The sequence below is a fragment of the Clinocottus analis genome, unplaced genomic scaffold (genome assembly GCF_023055335.1).
Source record: "Clinocottus analis isolate CAN_PGR_092001 unplaced genomic scaffold, fCliAna1.0.p SCAF_12, whole genome shotgun sequence".
In the NCBI taxonomy this organism is placed as follows: Eukaryota; Metazoa; Chordata; class Actinopteri; order Perciformes; family Cottidae; genus Clinocottus; species Clinocottus analis.
The window spans coordinates 6674552-6699168 of NW_027175843.1; the positions used below are offsets into that span (position 1 = coordinate 6674552).

The following is a 24617-nucleotide window of genomic DNA, read 5'->3' on the forward strand; positions in this document are numbered from 1 at the left end:
AGGGTCAAATATCCGTCTTTGCTTCTCAGACTCTCATGTATTGTAATAGAGATACTCGTTACCTAGAGAGATTGGAAGGAGATAGATGTTTTTAAAAACTTTACGTTTCTACGTAAAAACCGGTGTAGCTGACATTAGCAGATAAGTTTGCACATCATTAACTAGTGTTAGCCATGCTAGCTACTGAATTTATAAACATGCTGCTTTTGCTTTTTAATGATTGAAACAGTGAATAAAGACAGGAACACTGTTGTTGCTTCATCTCATTGTATTCTGTCACAATCACCAGGTGATCTGTAGCTTTCATCTTTTCACTTTTTTTGCTGCTGAATCAGTTTGACATTATGAGTATATCCTTGAAACACATGTCGTCAACCCTTCTGTTGGTATTTCTCTCTTACTTTGTTGTTTAAAAAAACTACAAGCTAATATTTATACAGGGAGTGCACTGACAGTGTGGGCTGCAAGGTAGTTCTGAAAGCTAGTGATTAGTAGCGGGTGCCGGGGCTTGTGACTGTTTCGTTAAGGCAAAGTTCCTCTATGTTCACATTTATCAATGAGTGTTTTCTGATGAGTTGGGCGTTTGTGAGCAAACTAGAGATTACAATCTGAATGAGATACTATGCTGGCCTTGTGCACGTGTTTATATTGCGTTGCCATGACGCCCTCATCCTCCCCCCCTAGATGTGTTGTATCACCTCATAGGGGCTGTTGTGTAGCTGCTCAGGCCTTTACTCATTCCGCTCTCGTCCCAGCATGTTTACAGATCCCACTCAGACCCAGCTGGCCTCTCTCCTCTGCGATCAGTCTCTGTCAAATCTGCACGCCGGCCTCGACCAATCACTGGTCTCAGCGTCAACCCCACAAACCCACCACCAGTATGATCCATCACCTGGGCTACAAGGTGCTGCACCGCCTCTCCTAATTGTTCTAAAGACTGAGTGCTACCAAGACCATATCTCACCTGGGTCGCTTCAACTGGTGGTACTAAAGTCCATTCAGTGTGAAAGAGGTACCCAGGGAAGTAGCATGACACAAAGAGATGCTTGCACCATTTTCTTTTCCTTTACAGGATTTTTTTTTAAAGGCCTTTTCCAAAAAGCTCACCAAATTTCTATGATCTCATCCCCTTGACACCTATTAGTCGACAAAAAAAACTAAAATCTGAGTTCCAAAGATTTCATCTTGGAAGTGAGAATGTCCAGCTTGGGAATCATTGCCTTATGATGACCATGCATCACTCTGCCAGAGTGGTAGGCATTTAGTAGGGCTGAGTGTACCCTTTGCGTATGTGTATGTGCATGAGATGCTAGCCTACGGCCTGGCCTAGCAAGCCTCTCCTTGTGGCAGGCAGCGAGCCTCTCTGTGAAGACTGATGAGGTGTCAGGATAATCAGCTTCCCGTGCAGACTTCTGATTTATCGCCTGGCCCCTTTAGAGCACAGGTGTAGGGCCGATCAAGTAATTAATGCATTGGGTTTGTTGCTGTTGCAACGCTGGTAATTTCAATTCAGGAGGATGCAAGTTAAAACAAGATAAAACCTTGGTGAGGGGGCCCATCGCGCTCCACAGAGTGGAGTGATACTTGAAATACATAGGCACTATCGTATGCTTTTCCTATTCATCAAAACAACACATACAGCATCAGTGTATGTGTGACTTCATCAATCTGTTCCTCATTCTTTCAGAAAAAAGCATTTGCTTGCCAGTTTCTGGCAAGTGTAAACGCACCAACAAGCCAAGTCACTTCAAACGGCGGGAACTCAGAGCCCTCCTCTGTCTTCCGTGAGCCCTTTGACCTCTGAGACACAGCTGACAGAGAAGCTGCCAGTTCACACAAAGAGCGTCCTCAGCGCCCTGTGACGGCATCGTCAGCACTAGCTTAGCATTCCCAATCCGCAACTTGTGAACAGGGCTTTTTTCTTGAGGGTAAGGCAAAGGAAATACCCCCAAACAGCACACAATGTGAGGGAGAGGGAGGCAGAACACATCAATCTAAAAGCCGTCTCAGCTGGGGGTCACCGCGAGGTGAGGCCCCGCCCCCCACCATGGGGAAACTGCTCTCCAAGCCCAAGCAGGAGGCCGGGGAGTATACTGGATGGACCCGGCCTGGTCTCCATCAAACTGTCTGCTACGTCTATGGGCTTTCTTACAGAATGAGGCACAACATTTTCCCCTTTTAAACAGCAAAGACACCAAATTTATATTTAAGACACACATGGATTTAGGCTTTAAAAAAGGCCAGAGGTGAATTCTTCTTGAGGGAAAAATCATTCATGTTTAAAATGATTCATGCCCCTGAGAATGTTTATACCCGTCAGCATGGAGGTTTTTATTAAATAAACGACTGATATCCATTAGTTCAGTGATGACATTAATAGCAGCCGCGTTTACTCTAAAAACATGTGGCCCATTTCAGACTTAACTGGAGGACACGGCGAACACCCCTCCACTTTCTCTTCATGTCTGTTTGCATTACAAAGCTGACCAATTCTACGGATTTTAAAAGTCCGGCGACAGGTGGGAATAAACTGTCAAAAACATTTGGTACCATCCATTTGTGCCATCTAAGATGAGACTTACTTACACTTGTTTATGTTTGGCAACAGTTGAATTAGAAGGTCGACTCTCACTAAATAACTGTAAACATCCTTTGAGTGTTACTGAAGCTCAGTTAAGGGTTGATACTCTTAAAGCTGGAAATAGATTTTGAGGAGATCAAGACCAGCTTAGCTGACTGTTGGTGGCGTTCAGAACACAGGGCAGAGCATCTTCAGTGTGGACCCCTGGGCTCTCAGCTCATCTATCCCGATAAGATAACACACACACACACACACACACACACACACACACACATGCACAGCAGCGGGGTCTTATAAACCCCCTTCTTGTCTGGCCTCTTTCTGCAGGGCAGGATTGAGCGAGGAAACCATCTCGCTCTGGGAATTTGTTTTAAAGCACTAACAAGAAACAGCTGTGAAGCAGGTCAGAGGGCCTACGACCAACTGGATTGGCTGTCAGGTGATCCCCCTCCCGGTCTGACAGTGCTTCCCTGCTCTTTCTCTGTTTATGAAGCGGCCCGCATTTTAGAGTCTGTGTTTTGAAAGGAAAATATTATTATTATTAAAAATCTTTTTCTGAATGTAAATTAAATTGGTGGTTAAAGCAGACAAAGTCTAAGCCGACCCAAAACTCCTGCTGTCTTGAGCAGTAAACTATGGCATGCTTGCTGACTTGTTTTCCATCTGTTGTTGTTTCAGCTAGCTGGACTCTGTTGCCAGAGGAACCCGAAAAAGGACAACTCTTAACCTATCACAGTGACGACAGAGGACTGATTTATGAGCCGACTTACAGAACTTTAACTGCGTCGCTGGCTTCAAACCCTGCGCGGCCATACTGATGAAGACCTGTGGAGAGACATTTCCCTTTCAGCACCCCCTTCTCCCTCTACCTCTTTGACACAAGGCTCTTTTTCAAAGCACCCGGGTTGTTTTATACATAATCAGTGAAAGAAAGTAGTCCCATGGTTCAGCGTAGAAAGCCTGACGTGCTGAATGAGTGCAGAGACGGAGGACAGGCGAGCTACATTTTGTGAATGTTCCGTGGACTCAGAACTGTTCAGTGGCGTGCTACCGGTTATTGCTCAATTTAAACATCATCGGTTGTCCTACCTGTCTCCTACCTGTCTCTGGTGGACAAACAGACTGCCTTGCTTCAGACAAGAGTTGAAAGAAGAAGTGAGGAGTCATCGATAAGCAAAAAGCAAAGAAAATAATAAGAAAAAGAGGGCATGAATTGTTAGAGGACAGATCTGGGATCTGCCAGGTCACAAAACATGTGAATTGATTTTTTTTCTCCGCCGTGGGCTACCAGGATTACAAAAAATATAAAAAATGTCCCTCTTCCTGACTTGATTTCGTGTGACAATATATCTTGTCAATTGTCCAGACTCAAAGACGTATTACACTGGAATAAGAAAGTGCACACAAACTTTACCCTCAGCGCTGAATGGCATTGATCCAGCAGTTCATTCAGTTTCACCACCAGGTGAGACGTCAGCCTCCTCCCTGCAGCGACCTCTGGCAGGAAGGGTAGCGCTGTGAGAAGGATTAAAACACTTGCATCTCTCTGGCTGCCCTGCCTGCAGCCTGGAGGGCACTTGATGTGTATGCCGTGCCTTAATGCAAGTATGGAAGTCAAATAAACAAGGGGCCCTACGAGTAACACATGTTGCTTTCATCAGTCCCTTGCTGGCAATAGGGTCGAACCGTTTATAAAGGAGAGGGACTCGGGACATTGGAAGAAAGAAGGGGGCTTGCTCCGTGTTAGTCGACATGTCTGTCTTCATTAGATTATATGCGGGCAAATGGAAAGGCCATCAAGCTGAGTGGTGGAAAGCTGAGGTCAGAGACGAAACGGAAAAACAGAAAACAGTTATTCTGCATATTCGCTGAATACAGCTTGGTCAGTGGCACCTGAGCTTCAAACTAGGTCAGATTTGGACTGGTCAGGGACGACATGGTCACACGCATACTGTGCCTTTAAATATTTGGTTTGAAAAAATGTTGTTTTTAGGTTCACTCGTGCATCAAAACTACTTAGTTAGGTTGAGGAAAATATTGTGTTTTTTTTGTTTAAAATAACTATACGTTTGGGGCAAGTTATGTGACAAGACAGTAAAATAAATTGCTTAAGGGTGCCTCAGTGTGCCGGTTATCAGGTAGCGAGGGCCTCTGACCAAGCAGCGCTCTGTAACGAGTGGGGAGTAAAAACGGATTGGCCTACGCGGGTAAACGACTTGAGTTTGTGTTTGAATAAACTTTTGCTTTCCCGCAGAGCTGCAATTGAAAACTTGTGCGTCTTGGATGGTGTGTGCTCAGGTGAGTACACGTGCACGCATGACTGTAACGCGAGTGTGGCCCCTGACAGTTGACAGCGGGGCAGCTGAAGCCCCTGAAGGCTCCAGAGACAGCAGCAAGCGGCCAGGACATTACTCAGCAACAACAAACAACAGCCCTCAAGATAAGGAATCATTCGTCACCGGAGCCGTGCTGACAAACAGCACGCATTGTGCGATAAAATTAGCCAACACGCCGCTTCCTTGTGTGACACTGAGAGAGTCGGGTCACCTCGGGGTAAGCCTGTGGGGGAATCTCCTTTATCTGACAAACACTCTCGTGGATATGGTGGGGAAGGGCTCTCAATCATCAGGAAGTTGCTCTGCAGTTTGGTAATGCAACTTTTATTCATGAGGGCTTGGTTTGATCTGCTAAATAATGGCCCTGCTTTATAATTACATAAAGACACAAAATGTGACAAACAAGAGGAGAAATTGAATTCGTCAATTGAATGTGTCTTCAAAGTGTTTTCACACTTCCCTCAGTTCAGCGTTTACACAATGACACACATTCACTCAACAATAGACCTCTGCTGATGACCACCGCACATCTCCACCGCATTTGGGCTTTTATAGCTGTTGAGTAAATAGTCTCCCAAAAGGCCTCAGGATTCAAACTAGCAACCTTTAAAAGACTTTGTAAAACATATCAAACATATTAATTATGGCCGCGCTTTCATCTTAAATCCTTATGTATTACTGTGTGAGAAAAACAAAAACAGAGAAACAGGCAGCAGCATCCAAAGTCAAGCTGATATTGGTAATAGAATTGCACATGCTCGCCATGTTTGGAGTAACGCCCATGAGACTTCTACTGCTAAATTGTCTTCACACAAACCCTGGCACAATCTCAGTGTCAGAGGACGGAGGGAGAGCATACTGGCATCCATGTCTGTCTTCCCTAAAAATAAACCTATTGTGGCAAGGGGTAGTATTAGTTTAAGACAGGCTGGGCAGTCTAACCTTACATGGGTCCAAGTTTATACTCATACACATCTCAGCATCTCTTTCTTTCCTCTATTTCCCCTTGCAATCCATTTAGTTTGTTCAAATACTCAATGGGCAGTGGTTTTAAGTAAAGTCCCTCGACTTAAGTACGACTTAAAGTTACTGACTGCAGTCTTTCTTAAAGGACTTTAGTGCTCAGAAACATCGTTTTTGTCCACAGGGACCGCCAAAATCTAAATCCGAAACTCTGTGTCCCCCTACTCCGCTACAACTGTCACTCCAGTCCATTAATTTGACAGCTATCCAGTAGTTACTAGTTATGCTTCAGATATATGTGCCACAATATAACCAAATAAGCATTGTTATACAATTAATAATGATTAACAGGTCAGGACATTGTGGTGTAAACCATGTTTACATCAAGTTTCCAAAGAAGATTATAGAAAGAATATGGAGTGGCAATAAGTCATTCATATTGCTCAACAGGCGAAGCTACGCAAGGCCATTCGTGATCACAAAAGATGTGTTTGTCAAATGGTATACTTTCATTTGGTGATTGAAATTTGGAAATTAGTCCTGTGAATTTTTTCAATGTGGACTTGAACCTAAGGTTTACATCCAGCTTCAAAGCTTCCTGTGTTCATCTGGAACCAGAACAAAGGGACTGGTTCTTAGTTTAAACCATTGGATCCCCCTTTGACTCACAGTATACTTATGCTCTGCATCTGGAATGCATTTTGTGTTAATTTGCTCAAAACTACTCAGATATACCCTCACAATGTTTCAACGAACATGTCAAAACATGAAAATCTCAAAATACAAGAATCCAATTCCACATTGAGGCATATGATCAAAACCTTTTAAGGCCGCTTCGGGGAGGTTCGAGCAAATGAAAAAGAGAATGGAAATGGTGATGACAGCGATACAATCAAGTAGTTGAAAACGTAGCTAAAGCATGCAGGTTCTGATTAAAGCCTGAACTCCCAGTATCCCTGGTCTTCATGCAACCTGAAACTAAGAGAGAAGTAGGCGACTGAGCTGAGGCCCTCATTGTACAAGAGTTGAAAGCACAATTTGTGTGCTACCTCTTGGAAGACTGAACTCAATCTCAGAGTCAGTGAGTGACGGATGTGTAACTTCCAGTAAGAAGGCTTTGACACACGGGGTGTTATGAATAAATGACACAACATGCCAAATATAGCTTGCCATTAAAGGCTTTTATTGTGATGGGAAAGGTTGAAAGGAGTAATTAAATTTGCAGCACTACAAATGACCTGTGTTGTCATTTTAAACAATTCAAATAATTCCGCACACCATTGGCCGAAGAACGTACGTCGTTTCCCTTTCCGTCACGGAATATTTGCGATCTGCATGAGAGCATTCATGAAACAACTGTTCAAAAACTAAAATGTATTTTAAATACTATTTGTTAACTATCAAAGTATCTTTTTACATTTTTTTTTCTTAAAGGGCACTGCACTGATGTTAAACATGCTCGGTTTCCAGACATTTGGGGTCATAAAGTTCCAATGGTGTGGGCAGGTGCTATCTACCAAAAATGGTTTATTCCATTTCATTACAGGAACCAAGGATGCATTTTTTGCCGCTTCGTCCATATGAGAAATGAAAAGTTAGAATGACTCGGCCTCTCCTGCGTGATGGACTTTTCCCTTTTCTTTGTTTAATTTTCCTCCTGTGAGTACTCAACCTTTAATCAACGTAAACCCTTGGTGGGTGTCTTTACGCCTGTTGTGACCAACTGCATCAGTATCTGAGAGATGATGAATAATGTGAATCCTTGCCGTCATACCCTAGACAATCAAAACTAAACATTTCACACTCTAATTATACAATCCGTCCTGTATTATAACATACCCACGTTTGGTGACCCATACTTAACTATTATGACTAAAAAACATCTTACTCTGTCATTGAGTCCATTCCTAGACTGAATTACTTCCAGAGAGTTTCTATCAACATACAAAGTGAGTTAAGAATTTCTTTCTTGGACCACAACGGCGATGATAACAGTGGGATTTCTTCAAACCTTGAGATTTTGGAGGGCTGAAAAAGGAAAACCGAAAATGGGAGTTCCATATGATATGAGTCTTAGTGATTGTGCAATTGAGCGGTGACATGGTGAAGCAATTACAGTGTGGAGTCGAGCCAAACTCCAGGCTCCAGAGCAAATCCTGGGTAAAGACATGTACGCTTATCTTGATTCGATTCAATGAGGGGAAAAAAAACAAAAAAAACATGGTAAATTCTCTTTACAGTCTCTTTCAAGTGCAAAGTTTAATTTACTAAACCTAGAAAAGGTTGTTGTTTTATACATCTTACAGAATCCCCAAAGGGACATTTTGCTCAGCCTTTATGTAGTAAACAGACAAATGACTAAAGCCTGACTTATCATATAATTCCTCCACTATTTCATTTGGTTTTCCCTTCAATAGAAACAAACAAACAGAAACCATCTGGCTCCTCAGGTTGGAGATGCTCGTCTTACAGTTTAGGCATTGTGGCTTTTGTTTTTGTAAGGCCTTGATTAGAAAGCTTTTTTTTTTCCTTTTCCCTGCTTCAAAGCCCCAATCTAAGAACACATTGAAGTTTTAACTGTTGCTGCCTGGCTCTTGATAATGATCCACATGTGGCACAGTCGTGACCTTCATCAACCAACTCTTGTTCTTTCCGTGGGGAAAGGGTGCCACATGCTGCCACTGTATTATTCTTAATCTTCACTTTAAATGAACCACATTAGGCAGTTAGAGCACACATTATGTGAAGTCACACTGTATGCTGTGGTTTAGGAGAGGGGCGTTAAAATCTGTTATGATTTTTGATGGTTTCAGCTGTTTTCAGCAAAGAGAAAATCCACCAACACTTGCATGTGTCAGGTAGCCCCTGAGATCTTTTCCATCATTCACCTGCGTAGTAGCAAAAGATCTGTGGTACTTAAAGTGAAACACACCAGCTGTGTCAGGCGTAGCCTGTTTTTGGTAGATTCTGCTGTTTTCAATGTAGTCATTGCATGTCGAGAAACGCCACTGTCCTACTTTCCTGCCATTAATACCAGTTGACACTCCAGAAAAACTGTGATTCTTTCACATTCCCCCACGGGCTGGTGATAGCATGTCTTCTTGTGTGGTGTTGTAAGTGTCATAGTGGGCGAGGAGAAACATTTATCTTTTCTGAGTTCCGCGGACGTTGACGAGTCCCAGTCCCAGCAACATAAAGATAAAAGTTACTCCCAAAGCTGATTCTGAGGTGAAGAACTGTTAGGAGTAGTGGGGAGGACTTTTAGGAGTCTTAAGAGCTTCTGAAGCAGAGGACAATGGCGGAAAGACAAGGAGGTAGGAGAACCATGGACTTTGAATTTGATAATAAACTGCTAGAGATAAGATGGTACAAAAATAATCTCAATAGAGATGCACTCTGGTTTGTCGATGTACATGTCAACTTAAGCCACAACTGATATAGACTGGCCAGTAAACGGATGAAAGCTGAGCCATTTGTCTGCATTAATATTGTATTTACTGTATGGACTGTAATTAAGTTTAGGATTACTTTTTACTTTTAGGTGCACTGCTTCTTGGCACGTTACAGTGGAGCAGGGTGAAACAAAAGGGCTGACTTGAACATATGAATTCTAACAAGCCAGTGTAGCTCTAGAATGAGGCCAAGACCAAGGCAGATGGGGAGCCATGAGGGAGTGTTTCTTCTGTACAAAGACTCTATTTGAAGCAACCCACGCTAACATAGGGCCTATAGACACAGAGCCCTGTTACTATAGCGATAGGCCAGTCCTAACCATCTGATCTCCCGCCTGTCAGACCGCCTCATGTCCGCTCCTATTAGGCCCGGCGGTTGCCGCCGCTTACATGTGGTACCCATCACCCCAGACCATGAGGTAGCAATCCTGTTTGGCTGCCGCAGCGCCTCGCCCCCGGGGACGCTCGGTTCACTCAGTCCTGGGATCACCTCAGGTTATATGTGCCGTGTTATGACAGCCTAATGGTGCTAGTAACTGTGTGGCAGTAGAGTGCCAGAAGGGAGGAGGGAGAGAGAGAGAAAGTTAGAGAGTGGGAGAGAAAGACAGAGCATAGTAAGCTTACAGATGCTTGTCTTTCACAAAGACCAGAGGTGCAACGACGCCAGTATCAAGCATGAATGGAGGTCAGATAGTGTTACATAAATAGCTATTAAAGAAACAAAGATGTATTAGCATTAAATGCGTTGGAAAGGTTTTATCAAATACGTTCCAAGAATATCTTAAAGTACTATCAAGATTGGACAACACAGGCCTCTGAACCCTAAAAGTGTTTTGGCAGTGAAACGAGAATACGACTTGCAGCCCTGAATATCTAAAGTCTACAATCATTTTCTGAAGGAAAGACATTGATCAGACGATCTTGTGTGGCAAGGGCAACACAAACTACCAGAGTGTAACAGGTGTTGGGCTACCACTGTGTAACAAAGGCAAGAGTTGAGCTTTAATTAATCTACATATACAAGACAAATATCACAAAGAAATATGAACAAATATTCATAACTATGCTAGTTTTGTTAGCTGTCCTATTTGTGAGGTCAGACAAAATGTATTGCTTGTATTATTGTGGCCAAGTTATGGGGCATGAACCCTCTACAGATTTGACGAGCTGCCGAAGCCAACGAGTAAGGGTAACAAACACACAGACACACACACACACACACACATATACATACACACGCGTGATATATGCACAAGGCTCATTTTACCAAATCCCAAGTTGTCCAGTATTGACTTTGTGACGGTCCCATTTGTAGAATAATTTCTCGGTTCACTGTGTAGTCCAAACAATATTAATAATGGCATCACGAGGGCCTCAGCTCAGTCGCCTACACAGTGAATGTTTGGGCAAATACATATGGCAAGTTATTTTATCAAAGTGACCAGGTAAAACTGAGATTTCCTAAATTATGTGAAAACGACTGAAGAAAAATTTGACTTCCATTTTGTTTTTGCCACTCTTCAGAAGTTAAACTGCGTTTAAAAGACATGAAACCCCAACACTCAGCACATTTCTTCAAACTGAATACACAACTTAATACATTGTTGATGGATAGTTTTGCAGTAACCATATATTTGACCCTGTATACCTTGAACCTTTATAGCTTTGGTCAATATTTGCAGATGTCTGTCATGACTTACTGTGCAAGAGAAGAGGCCCAGTCTGGATGGGATATTACCCAAGTTGTTACTCGATGGCTTTTGCATTAAATGTTCCAAAAGTCGGTGTGATTGTGTGAAATGATTTCCAGCCTGGAGAGGGTAAGGGTGGCGAAACTCTGGCACAATGTGCTCCCCCTCCTCATCCTTTGGGCCCAGACGCCTGAAAGTCTCCACCAGTAGAGCTGCTCTGGCCTCACGGAAGGAAATATTACTTGGAGCAGAGCACTAATTGGCAAGCGCCCAGACACCCCACAAGTGCTAATGAACAGGCAAAATGGCCGCAGCAAAGTGGGAGTGAGATTGAGGCTGGAGAAGTGGGGGTCCAAAAATCACTGAGGCTGTGAGCCCTCGCCCTCTGTCCCGGGCTTAGGGCCACTTCCTCCTCTATAATTAAGGCGTTATCCCCCCGCACAATGGAGAAATTAAACTGTAAAACCTTGCTAGGTAAATTACTGCTTTTCCTGGGAGTAAGAGGAAGTGTCTTGATATGTAAACAATACCCCCTCTTCAGCTGAGTACCCTCTCCCTTTCTTCCTCTCGGTCACCCCCCTCTTTCCTCCCCTTCTTTGTTCCGTGGGAATTTTGGATGGGCCAGATTCTCTCTGAGACTACAACTTTGTTGAATAAAGAGGATTTACAGTACCTTTATCGTTTAAGCATCTCAAAACTGTTTTGCCAAAGCTAACACTCAGAGAATGTGCGCTCATGGAGAAAGCATACCCAGAAACACACACACACACACACACACACACACACACACACACACACACACACACACACACACACACACACACACACACACACACACACTGCTAGTACACATGTTTATACAATTTGTCTTTTCATTTGTTCAAGCTGAGCAGATGCTAAAAAACCTGGCATTTATTATAAAGTCAAGATGGTGACAAATAAATATGATTTGCAAAATGCACAAATGCTCTATCAATGGGCCCACAAACTTTAGAAGCTTTTGGAAAAGAGCCCTGGGGAGGTGTCTAGTGTGATTGCTGAAAAAGCACCTTGCCACAACATGCTCGACAGTACAATCTTTTTCCAGGACAGTTTACTTTATAATCTCTGATAAGATTACAATCTGGAGACAGGCTGCTTAAAGGCATCGGGGTCCAAAGGTGATTGTGAGACAAAATATTCACACTAAGCCGGCTGGAAGCAAAAAAAAATGCCTTCCATGCTAAAAAAAATGTTGCTTGTTTTGATTGAGCTTTTTGTCCAGAGTGAAAGGCCTGGACAATATGAAGACTTTTGCGGTTAACCTGACACCTGGTTAACTTTGTGCTGCAGTCACAGTGCACATTGTAACTCATATTCAAAAAGAGTCACTGCATCACCCACTAAGTTAAGTTTTCCATAAGTGAAAGACAATGTGTGGATCTTCCCTGTGATTCAGATCCTTCCAAAATATATGTGACACCCTTCAATCAAGTTGCTTGGAAATCCGCGGGTAGTTTTTCTATCTATGACAAACCAAAGTGAAAGCATGGCGCAGGTGGTAAAAGAATAGATACCCAGTTACTGTGCGAAGTACAATTAAAGCTCAATACAGCTGAATGACATCCATTCAGTCCTGTGGCGGTGCGATCAACTCAACGAATTATAAATCAACCCCGACCCAGTTGGTGTCTGAGGCAGCACCATAGTTGACTCCATGCGTAGGGTGGACACACTCTTAGAGAGGATATTAACTTTCACAATATGAATGTGTGTGAATGTAAGTATAGGGCTGGCACTAATGATAGTTTTCTTTATAGGAGTGATCTGTTCTGAAAACTGCTCATCTGAAGGTCTAATCTGAAAATTACCAACACAATTCCTCAGAGACAAGGTGTCCTCATATTGCCTCTTTTGTTTTGAGTCTAAAACCAAAAAGTATTCAATGTACACCAATAGAAGAACAGTTCTTCTGTCACTTGACTAATTGTTTCACCACTGCGGGAAAACATAGGTTGAGTGTGCAATAATGGATGATTTTCATTTCTACTGAAGTGTGAGCTAGCTGTACTAATCCTTAGACAAACTTCAACATGTAGGATGGAGGTGGTCAAGCTGACAAACAGTCTGCCTGCAGTACTGTGCATGTCAGCTCCACGTCTGCCGTGAACATGTCTGTATCCGCCGCTGCCAGGGAATGACCCTGCTGCTCTTTGAAGCCAGCGCCAAAAATTCTCAGGCTTAGCTAACACCGTCGGGGAAATCACCTGGCAAACAAAACACAACAGGCTTACACGCTATACTAACACACAGACTCTCATTCAACGAGCCCTTTTCATTCGCAGACTGTTTGTGAGACAGACGCCTCCTTCAGCTTACGTAATGCTGCTGAAGCAGAGTGATGAAGCTCGTCGCAGTAATTGCAAAATGAGTGTGATTATATCTTCACGGAACAAAACTTGAAATTAGCATTTACGAAAGTTTAGTTGACAGAAAAGATTTTGAGGGTATTTTCATTGTTGGTACTTTCTGAATGGATGACTTTGAACACTATAGGCTTTGACGGTGGACCGTTTTTGTTTATCTGTAGCTGGACTAAAACATCACGTGATGCCTTGTGAAGAGACTTCTCCTTCCTGTTTTTTATCGCACGCTTCACATTTTCTATCGGTAACATTTTATGCTATGTATGATTTCATGAGTTTCTATTTCTTTAAATTCTGACATACTTACAGGTTTCCCCCCAAAACTAAGAGAACCTCAATGAAACTGTTTTAATTGAAGTTTGAAAATATATTTACGAAACTGACATTGCAACATTTCTTTGGTCCTATTTCATGATACAAAGAAGATTGTGTATATTATAAAGTTAAATGCGTCAATGCGGTGCACTTTGAGAACAAAATTAAGAGGCTGGATTTTGTGCTATAGTAAATTTGCAATCACAAACACAAAAGCTGTATAGATATGAATGGTGATGACTAATCGGTCAATGCTGAAACTATATCTTGAGCGGTCCTCAAAAGAAGCAAAAAAAAAAACACACGAAGCACAAGAAGCACACTGGGCAAAAGTGTCGTCCAAAGGGCACAAGTAATGTTAGGGTAAGAATTTCAGATTTAAATCTCAGACATCCTGTTTCTGGAGAGAAAAAAAGAAGCTACAATGGCAACCCCAGTCAGGGTTAGCCCTCAATCATCTGTCGCTACCCAGCTGTTACAGACCCACTGTCTTTATTCTTGTTTCCTGCAGCTGTATGATGAATGGCATACAAATCAGTTTTCCATATTCACAGCAATTTGTTTCCTTTTTTTTTTCAAAGGACCATGACAACCATACAATGGCCTTATGACAGGCTTTGCTGTGATTACAGAGCAGTGCAACTAATAGTAGCCCAGTCCAGAACCACTTTCTCACAAAGAATATGACACTGGAGCTCATGGCTGGCAGAAAGTCCCTTTTTAACAAGCAGGAAAGAATTGCAGGAAAACCAGCATTTGGAATTCCTTCTTTATTCTATACCAATTAAAATAACGTATATTCAATGCCTACTTACTAGTTTAATGAGAGATGCAAACACATCTCAGTCCTCATTAGGTGTGATAAATGTGTCGCCAGTCATGTGATACAATTAGAGCTTTATGTTACCATTGAATTTATTGGGATTTAATGTGACTTAATAAAAAAAACTAATATTTGTGAAACTGCTATAGTATAAAGCACACACCACCATATCCGTAATATGAGTATTTGTCTTGACTTTTGTATGCAATCAGAACGGTCCAGCGTCATAAATCAGCACTACTTGTGATGCAATCTGAAAAACTGTGTACCCCAAAACCTTGCATGTAAATTATTCATGAAAAAATACTTTATAATAACCTTAAAATGCAGTTCAAGTTGTGCCTCAATATCAAATCATTAAAATCGATAAGAAATTGCAGGAAGCGAAAACAGAGCTAAATTTGATACGTGACTCTTTTTTTTTTAAGAAACATCTCAGTCTTTCTCCTCTGATCCAGGTTTCAGGACGATGATCCCAGTGCCAATGAATTGTGGGAAGGGACAGCAGTCCCCTGTATTTACTGAAGCAACCTCATCTGCTTATTTTGCTGGTTGCACAGTTTACTGTGACTCGTCTGCGTCCTCTCCTCGGAATGAGTCCATTGGGGATGACCGGTGTCACAGCCGCACGCTCCATGTGGAGAAACATTCCCCCTCCTGGGGCTGTGACCACGAAGATACATTGTAAAAGTTTATTTTTTCATAAATGTTTATGGAATTCCTCCGCCCCTGCTGCAAACGTAGCCGCTGACTGAGCAGGATGGTTTGCTATTGTACAGTTGGCTAATTGCTAAATGCTAGCAGAGACTGGAGAGCAGCAGCAGTGAAACTTTAGATCTGTAATTACAAGAAGCAGCGCTTCCCTCAGGAGGAATTTTACTGATGGCAAAAATCCATTTCCTGCTCTTGCTTTCTTGGGAAGAAGCTGCAGTACAATTACAGCAGATATTAATTGTAAAGACACCTATTTTCCACTGTCTGGAAGTCTGGAACACCAACGTAATAAAACGTTCTCCCTGGAGAGACGTATCTTGATGCAAACTTCGAAGGTGTTTATTGTTTTATATATTCTCGGCTGATGCCTCAGCAACTGCAGACATGCACTTCTCATCATGGGTGAGTGGGCTTCTCTTTGCTCCGTGCAGCGCTGTGATTGATTCTTTTACTCCAGCAGCGTTCCAGCGAGGGCGGACCACAGCTGTGTCCGCAGGCGAGGCGAGGAGGGGAGGGGGGGCTGGTGGGGTGTGTGCGGGGGTACGAACCGGAAGCGTCCGACCACAAACCGTCTGTCTCTAGACCTACTCAGCCGTAGGAACCAGGCCTGTTTACACAAGCGCCTCCCGTCCGTGTTTACAGCTAGCACACATTTTTGTTTTACCACGTCTAAACTCCTCGGACGTTTATTTTGTTTCACTTGAACTGTGAGTGTTGGGGCTACATTAGTGGATGAAAGTAGCCGAGGCTGGCAGGCTGGTGGCTCAAGTCTGACGGACACAGAGGGTCACACCGGGTCGTGGAGTTGACGAGGTAAAAATGCGTGGGCATGGGCTTTGAACCAACAGCTTCCTTGATAACCCGTCGAAAGAAAGCGGTTGCTTCAGGCGACACCTCAGAGAAGAGGAGAGAGCTAGACCTTATTGGGCTGATTCCCTTCAGCCTAACAAACAAAACAGGCAGGAAGTGTCTTAGTGGCAGGGGCATGGATTACACTCTGCATGCTGGGAAAGAGCTTTCTGTTTAAGAGCGGATGAAGCACAAAAAGAAAAAGGGAAGTATGTACGAGGGAGAAGGAAGAGACTCGAGGGATGGGGAGAGAAAGCTGGCAGACGGGTGTTGGTTAATCCCCTAAAGCATCCATATATTGCCTCTACCTCCTCTCCCACTGCTTGTAAACGGCAAGGAATGTAACATGTTGTCTTTGGGTCCTTTGTGTGTGTGTGTGTGTGTGTGTGTGTGTGTGTGTGTGTGTGTGTGTGTGTGTGCGTGTGTGTGCGTGTGTGTGTGTGTGTAGACGCCTCTGGTACAGAGAGATTTATATTCTCAGACATTGCCCAAAGCATACCACGTTGCTTTTTTAACTCTGGCTGCTTTGAAGCAGAGGCGGAGCACTCCGAAGAAACAACCAATATCAGAAATGTCCTCTCATTTGAGCCTGATTTATGTCTCATAACCACATTATAGAGCTTCCGAAGGCTGTCAGTGTTCCATTCAGATAACAGATGAAAGGCATTTGCTCAGAAAATAGGCTTCCTAATATTTGCCTTAATGACTGTCTTGTAAGCATTCACTAAATACACATTTGTCTTGAGGTGTTTATTTTCAAAACTACGAAACTGAGTCTTGAAAGTGCTTGAGAGTTGTTAAGATCTCCTCTGAACCCCATGGTTGGATTCATCTTGTGGTTTCTTTGCCTTCTTAGTGCAACATATATATGTATAATTTAGCTTTATAATAAATAAAACATCAAGTAATAATAATAATCGTATGTGTAGTATGTACAGCTTCAAACCCATTGTGAACAATTGCTAACAATCCCAGTATCTCTCTTAGTATGACGGCCAGAAACTCTGTGTCGGGTGATGATAAAAGCTGCAACTCGTACTCAGGGCTCAAACCCTGTTTTAGGCTTTTACCAGGCAGCAACATCTGGTTCTGAAAAGTGAAGCCTGCTCTGGTTGCAAAGAGAAGTCAGATTGTATAGAAGTCTCTGAGAAAATGACTCTACTTCTCTCTTGATTTATTCCCTCAGTAAATATTGTAAACATGAGTTTATGTTTCAATCTCTAGTTTCAAGTCTTGTCCTATACAGCATGATGTTAATTTAGTAAATTATGGTCATTTAAAGTCAAGTAGATCATAAAGCAAGGTAGGCTTTAGGGCGGGGCTACAAGCTGATTGACAGGTTGCTGCTACAGCGTTTCATGTTTTTGTCTAAGACCTTTAACCCTTTCACAGGGTTTTCAGTGTTTTCAGTTCACGGAAAAAACTAAGATGGCAATGGCCAAAATGCTGAACTTAATAATACAAAACCATAGTCCACAAACCAATGGGTGACGTCAAAGTGCATACAAAAAAACATAGCTTAGCAAATCTAATCCTACAATCCAGTCTTGGCCAGCTGGTAAACAAAATGAAACACAAGATAAAGCAGAGACAGACAGAAAGGTGAGGATGGAATCCTGAATGGGGATGAGGAGTCACTTGAAAAAGGACCACGTTAACTTTTTATAAGAGCCACATTAAGTCATCTGTTACCCCAACTGTCAGCTATTCAAGTATTTCAGCAGGGTTTTTTCCCCATGACTTGTGTGCGGTCCAAAGTAAGGGCACATACTGGACATATCAGGCACATAGTGTAAACTGACTCTGCAGATGATGAAGGCCCCAAATTGAAAGTCATTCCGGGACAGAAACAATATCGGTCTCTCTTAAAGTCATTCTTGGAGGACAGCAGTGAGTTCCTGATAGTGTGTGGCTATAGACGCTGACAGGAAAATAAACAACACTGGGACTTGGTCAATAGGCCTTCCTGTAAGCTTGTTGCGTGCAGGTCATCTCAAATATCAGCAGAGGCATTATTGATGCTGTTACAAAATGTTACTGTAGATGACACCTGATAGAGCTGATGCTTTCTCAACACTGAGGATGAAAATATGGACTTTGGCTGTTAAAATGAAATCCATGACATTTTTGAAGGCCTATAGAGCCGGGGAAGTGTTTTTTGTATGCACAGCCTCGTAACTCGATCTGCAGTATTTCCTTAAACAGCAAAGATTAGGGAGTGTCAAGAGAACGTATACTTTGATGCCAAGTCGATGCCACAATTCTGAAACCGCAGGTATCAGAGATCTGGGTTTGAGCGCCGGGGGCGATAGAACAGTACCCTGATAATGCTACATTCATGACCAACACGTCTCTGTTAAAATCAAATAGAGGAGAGCTAGCTAATGTTAGCTGTTAGCGGTCGTTGGGACAGAACATTTCTGCCTGGCTAAATGAAAAAACAGCAAACAGAGGTTACGCTGAGTTACATTATGGTGCGTTCAAGGACAAATCATCATACATTTACAAAAACAGTATGCAATCGATATTAAATGAGTGTATGTTGAAGTACATCATATTTATATTCTTGTAGTATAGTGTAGTGTGTTTGGTCTTTTTTGATGGTTTATGGTTACTTGTGTCAAATTGAGTATCAAGTATCGTACGAATTTCCCTGGTCGTGGTGCCAACTTCTAAATTTCTAGTATTGACATTCCCAGAATAGATACATAAAGTTGCATTGCACTGAAACTTAACCCACAGGTTTGTTCCTTGGTCAAAAAAGAATAATGAACTGGTCCGGATGTCATGGCCATTGTGAAGAACTGCATTTTTTTCCTTCTTTTTTGTAAGTAGAATACTTCAGGCATTAGGAGATGGATCCTCTGACTCTTTCAACTAAGGTGGAGGGCCAAGGAGTTAAACCAAAGGGGGCAAAGGGTCTGGCTTAGATGCGGTCATCCCTGCATAACCCTGGTCACTGAATCTGAATCCCCTGCCAACCCCCTCGCCTCCACCTCTCACCCGGTCTGTGGAACCACAGCAGCGTAAGAGCCTCATTTAGGAGCACAGAAAGAAAGGCAGAAATCTCTTTCTCAGGAAGATTAGTGGCTGTCCCTTTGGAGTAGGCCTGTGGACGGGGAGGGAGAGAGCTGGGGGAGGAGGGGGTCTATTTTGCTCTGGGACATTTTTCTCTGACGGGGGAGGAGGGAGGAGGGGGTGACCCGCTTCAGAGCACCCTCCACAGAAAGCCCTTGTGGCCGGTGCGGAGACCCCGGTGGAGACCCTTCAGAGTCTTGCTCCATCTCAGACCCCCCTGTGATAGCCATGATTAACACACGGCTCCTTATCGCAAAGCCAGTGCTCTACTCCCCTGCAAGACTAATTACACCAGACTTCTCTTCTGCATCCATCTGTGCTCCAGTGACCACTCCAAGTCAGACTTGGCCAATCCATTTTCATGAAGAAAAACTGAATGTCGGGTGATTTAATGCCGTATTCTTGTTTGAGTACAAGTAATACGGCAAGTGTAGACAAAGGTAAGGACATTTCTTTTTTTTGTGCCGCCTCTCATTGGCGTCCTTACATACATCAAAGCTGTGAATAATTATCTGCGGACAATGTGTTTCATATGCTGAAGAACATCAATCTCTGTCGGGCGTTCGCAAGCTACGGCTGAACTCTAAGAAAGATGAATATAACACACTGCTTAGGCAGAAATAATCAGTGTTAGCGAGCTTGTCTGCTCCACTGGCCTCGTACAGTCAACACCGGAGTGAGGGATGATGGAAAAATTCTATTCCGCAAACTTTCTCGGGATATAACAAGGGCTGTAAAATAACAAGTTGGCAGATCTGCGTTGCAAACTGTCGGTCATCCTCGGCACACAGAGCATCCGAGCGTCCATGTGCCAGTCTCATTTTGTGAAGTAGGGGGGGCATCCATCACAGGTATTCCTTTGAAACCAGGAGATGTTTTACAGTCCTGGTACCTAATCGGGACACATGTTACTCTGACATGGAGAAGCACAAGCTGACACAGCCTCGTAAATCCCAGAGGCCTGGGAGTCAGGTTCCAAGTGCCGTTGCCTGTGGAAGCATGCCCTGTAGCTGCGAGACGGATGCAGGCCGTCACACGAAATGTGGGTGCCCATTTAAAACCATTAACAAGGCCCAGGGAAAGAAGCCCAACTCCTATCATGAGGACCGAACCCGACCTGCACTCCAGTGCCAGCATCCCTGGCCTCTTATTGTCTTTCCTTTGCTTTACCCTTTGGACCTCTGACTCCATGATGTCCAACAGGGCAAAGCATGTCTCTATGAAACACGAGCAAAGTGAGCGCTCATCAAACAAGTTATGAGATTTGTTGCCGGCTGACACAGCACATCAGGGTGAACAAGATGTTCTCAGGATGTTTCTGCTTAAGTTACACGACTGTATTGTGTGGTTTCATTTTCCAGTTTACAGAGGACCTATAATGTAGTCCGCATGGTTTGGAGTACTTTGCAATTCCGTTTCAAATATAAGCTGCCTGAAAGAGGACCTTTTCAGTAAGACATCTTACAAAAATAAATTCCAAGCTACTTGATTTATTCACATTTGCCCCACATTTTGGTTTCCACATGATTCTAATTTAGAACCAATACAAAAAGAAAAGAATAATCCAATTGGAAACAAAAGCAGAGCCTTAAAACTATCTAATGGCACATTAACGTCCTACTTTCACCGCTCCCCCGTGTGACATGGTGAGCTTTGTGATGGCAGGCCACCAGGCCCTTCATTAAACAGTAAAGCAACTTGAATGACATGTTCCTGCAGTGGCCCCTCAGATGATGCCAGTGTGTCTTCCTGAGGGGGTTCAGTGTCCACCAGCCAGCTCCACCAGCAGGCGTTAGTAATTTATAACACTGGTACCTCAGAGGCCCGAACAAGGTCCTCAGACCTCGTTAGGAGGAGTTTTCATCACACATCCACTAATGAAAACATGAGCGCTCATCTTTTAATTATGACCCCTTTATAGTGGGAATCTTGCACACCCTGCAACCTCTGTGGTACCACACAAGCACAAATAAGCCCGGCTGGGTGCTGCAGACTCCTTTATTTATTTTTTACTGGTGCAAGGTTATGAAAATCCAACCACTGCAGTCTACATAATACACAATGATCATAACAGTGTAATTGACTAAATAATTCATATCATGGCAAGCGCACTACTTTTTTCTTCTTTGCTGGTATGAAAAACTTGTGTCCTCTTTGTGGAGGTGCCAGGGAGGGCAACGCTGAAACGTCCTAGTTTCTCACCCCACATCCCTAAACAATTAATGGCTCCTCTCGTGGCAGGCCACCAAGCCCATCATTAAGCAGAAATACCGCTAACGCCACAATGTCATCCGATATCTCCTTAGCATTTCAAAGGTGTTCCCTCCGCCCGGCCTTTATCCGAGGACTCTGGTACACTATGTCGTCCACTATTTTGCCAGCCTTCTTTAGTAATTCATGAAATTTACACTTGGGAGGTGAGAACAAGGTCTTTCGACCTCATTATAACACTTTTTCATCACCCATTCTCTGACATCTCTAAAACATGCGCGCCCCATCTCTTGGTCTTCCTCTTTTCATGTGCAACCAGCTACTTATGTGACTGGCCATCATGTTTCTGTTCACTGTATGAGTATATTATGCTACAGCAAACAAAAGGATACTAGAGTGCAATATTAGAATAGCTGAGGTATTATTGGTTCATCAGCACATGATCTAGTATAAAGGGAAAATGGTGCGTATTAAAAAGCTGTACCTCTGGTCAGAGTGGTGGGTAAGGGCTTCTTTGGGATTTCTGAGAAGCTGCTCCCGTCCAGACCTGAACCCTTACACTCCTTCTTCTCAGTGGCTGTTGGAGCTGAAGTCTCCATGCTGCCCTTTGATTTCCGTCACCACCTGGAAAGGCAAGAGGCACAAGTGTGAGGTTAAAATATTTGCTCTTGGCTGTGAACGCGCGACAGGAAGGTAATGCATTACAGAAAAAGAAAAGGTTAACGGAACCTGTAGTTTTGTTGTCCTTGTTTGCCTTTTGATTTCATACATGCTCATAGATACAAATTCACCCTAAAACATGGATTGTGACCCCGAAAACAAGTTTTTTTCAAATTTTTTTCCCTCAAAAAGTGATGACCGAAACTTTGTTAAATAATCCAATTGATCGTTTCTAGTTGAGCTTTACTGTTCCAAAAAGGGAAATTTGTATTTGGTGCACTGTTGCTTTACATAAAAAAAACACATCACAAAAAAATACGACAGTTGTTGAAAAATGATCTAATGCACCTTTAACTATAGAACAAAATATTCGTAATTGTTTCACTTTTTTGTCAACTTCCAGACCATCATAAAATCAAGTATTTTCTTCTCCAATGTAGTAACACAAGCTGAGGTGCATTTCAATGTGTACACTGTGCTTTATGTATGTATTCTGTCAGTGTAACGTATGTCAGGTCAAGCCCTAAACACACAGATGCATGTCTCTGTTAGATGTAATGACTCCACAGTCCTCTTCTGTTCCAATTGTAAATGTGAGTGGCCCTTTAGCGCTGAGGTTTTTTAGCCACTCGCACTGTGTCAATACCTCCTCATGTCAGTGTGAATGGCCCGATGACTTGGCAACACGCCACTTGTTTGACTTGGTGGGACCTACAAGATCATCCTCTGCCGAGAACAAACAAGACTGCAGCTCCCGCCCGGGGAGGGAGAGGTCATTCCTCACCCTCCATCTCGCTTGCGGTCATCGCTTTTTCCATCTGCTCTCGAGACGCTTGCGAGAACGTGTCGGCGCGCTTTGACAGAGCGCTGAGACAACATTACGAGCAACGTGGATGTGATCAGACGGGGGTTACTTCATGTTTCACAGGTGCAAAGGAGAAGGACTTCTTTCCATGTTTGGAAGTTTGAAACACATTTTTAGCATGCATCTGAGTGCTGTGGGGCATCTGAGCGATGTGTTTTTAGTTCAGCTCCTCACACCTGTTGGCCGCTACGGGAAGCCGGCTGATTACATTTTGTTTTACACAAAATCATTTCGCAGTCTCCAGTCTTGTAAAACAAAAGTGTTTACGACTTGACTTGTGTCCAAAAGACCCAAACAACACCCTGAAACAGCAATTAATTTTCACTCAACTCAGGAAAACAAATGGGATTTTTTGGCAAAGAGAACGACCATAAAAAAACTCAGAGGGATCAAAAGACATTAAGAACAGAGTCTTTGTAACACTAGAGGGTCTGAGAACATGGAAACGCAAATACATAATCATGAGAGTGATGCTGTCATTTGAACTGAAAAAAGTCATTGTTCAGTGATCTGGTTACCCGAGCTGAACGTGTGCTGTTGTCGGTTTCATGTGGATATCCAACATGTCATCCTTCATTGTGACGTGTGTGTATTAGCAGCCGTGTCTGTGACCCTTCGGAGGTGCCAGTCGCCTGTCACCGGGCCAGTGTAAGCCGATTAGAGGTGGGTGACTAACAGGTTTAGGCTGCATCTGTTTTTTCTTGGTGCCAAAACGTCCTCCAGTCTTGTCTTAGGAGAGAACTCCGTCACTCTGACATCACCTTTGTGCTAGAATTTAATGTGCTCTTTCATGGGCTTTTATCGAATTCACAGTTGGCCAGAAAGCAGGCTCCTTTTCGGCGGTGGACCCTCTTGGCAGAGATAAGACGTGCCCGTGAACACACCAGTGCTCGCAGCAACAGAGTTTGCCTTTCAAGCAGCCTGCCCCTTAAAAATAACTGAGAATCTTCCCCTTAACATCTCCGTCTGATCAACATCTGGCACCGCATTAATAGCTCTTTCTGCGCTTTTACAGCACGCCAACTATTTGCTTTCCAATTGCCTTTTGAACCTCGAGCCAATATTTTGATGAGGAGAGGTTTGGGGTACAAGCACCTGTAAAGGTAATTTACTTGAAAATAAAAAAAGATCTAAAACCCCTAAAATGTTGGCTAACATTCACTACTCGAAACAATTAGGGATGTTGCTGATTCAGGGCTAGTCCGAAAAGATTATCTGCTCTAAGGATCCTTCAGTGTGAGAGGTTTATGGATCCAATCTTAATTAAAGGTGCTAAATACCAGGTTTGGAGCAGTTCTCATGCCTCTCAGCAGCTCTCAACATGGCGATGGCTGAGCCAGTGCCAGTAAAAGCATGTCACCGAAGCAAAGAGAAGCTCTGATAACAAGACACACAGAGGAATATTGAATTTAGCACCAACTGGATCAGAATCTTCGTGATTCAAAATCCTGTTTTCTGAAAGTGATGAAATATTGAGCAGGAACCACAGCCAATGAGAGAGAGAGTTGACCAGGTAGTGTCACCAACAGGATGTTGCGTATTTGTTTAGAACAGAAACGCGGCTGCCAATGGCACAAATAGAACTTGTGTTTCTCGAGCCAGAAAGGGCGGTCGGAAAAAAAGGACAAGCGAGCGGAGAAATGCCATGACTTCATCCTTTTTTGTTTTTGATGC

General features: G+C 43.2%; 1 protein-coding gene across 1 annotated transcript in view; it reads right to left on the bottom strand.

Moving 5' to 3' along the window:
* The window catches only part of gli2a (GLI family zinc finger 2a), a 76948-nt gene that overhangs the window by 38660 nt on the left and 13671 nt on the right, over positions 1 to 24617 (bottom strand). Inside the window, exon 2 of the mRNA XM_068573077.1 lies at positions 21903 to 22042. Coding sequence (XP_068429178.1) covers positions 21903 to 22017 — 115 coding nt within the window. The 5' untranslated portion in view covers positions 22018 to 22042. The remainder of the gene's footprint in view (positions 1 to 21902; positions 22043 to 24617) is intronic.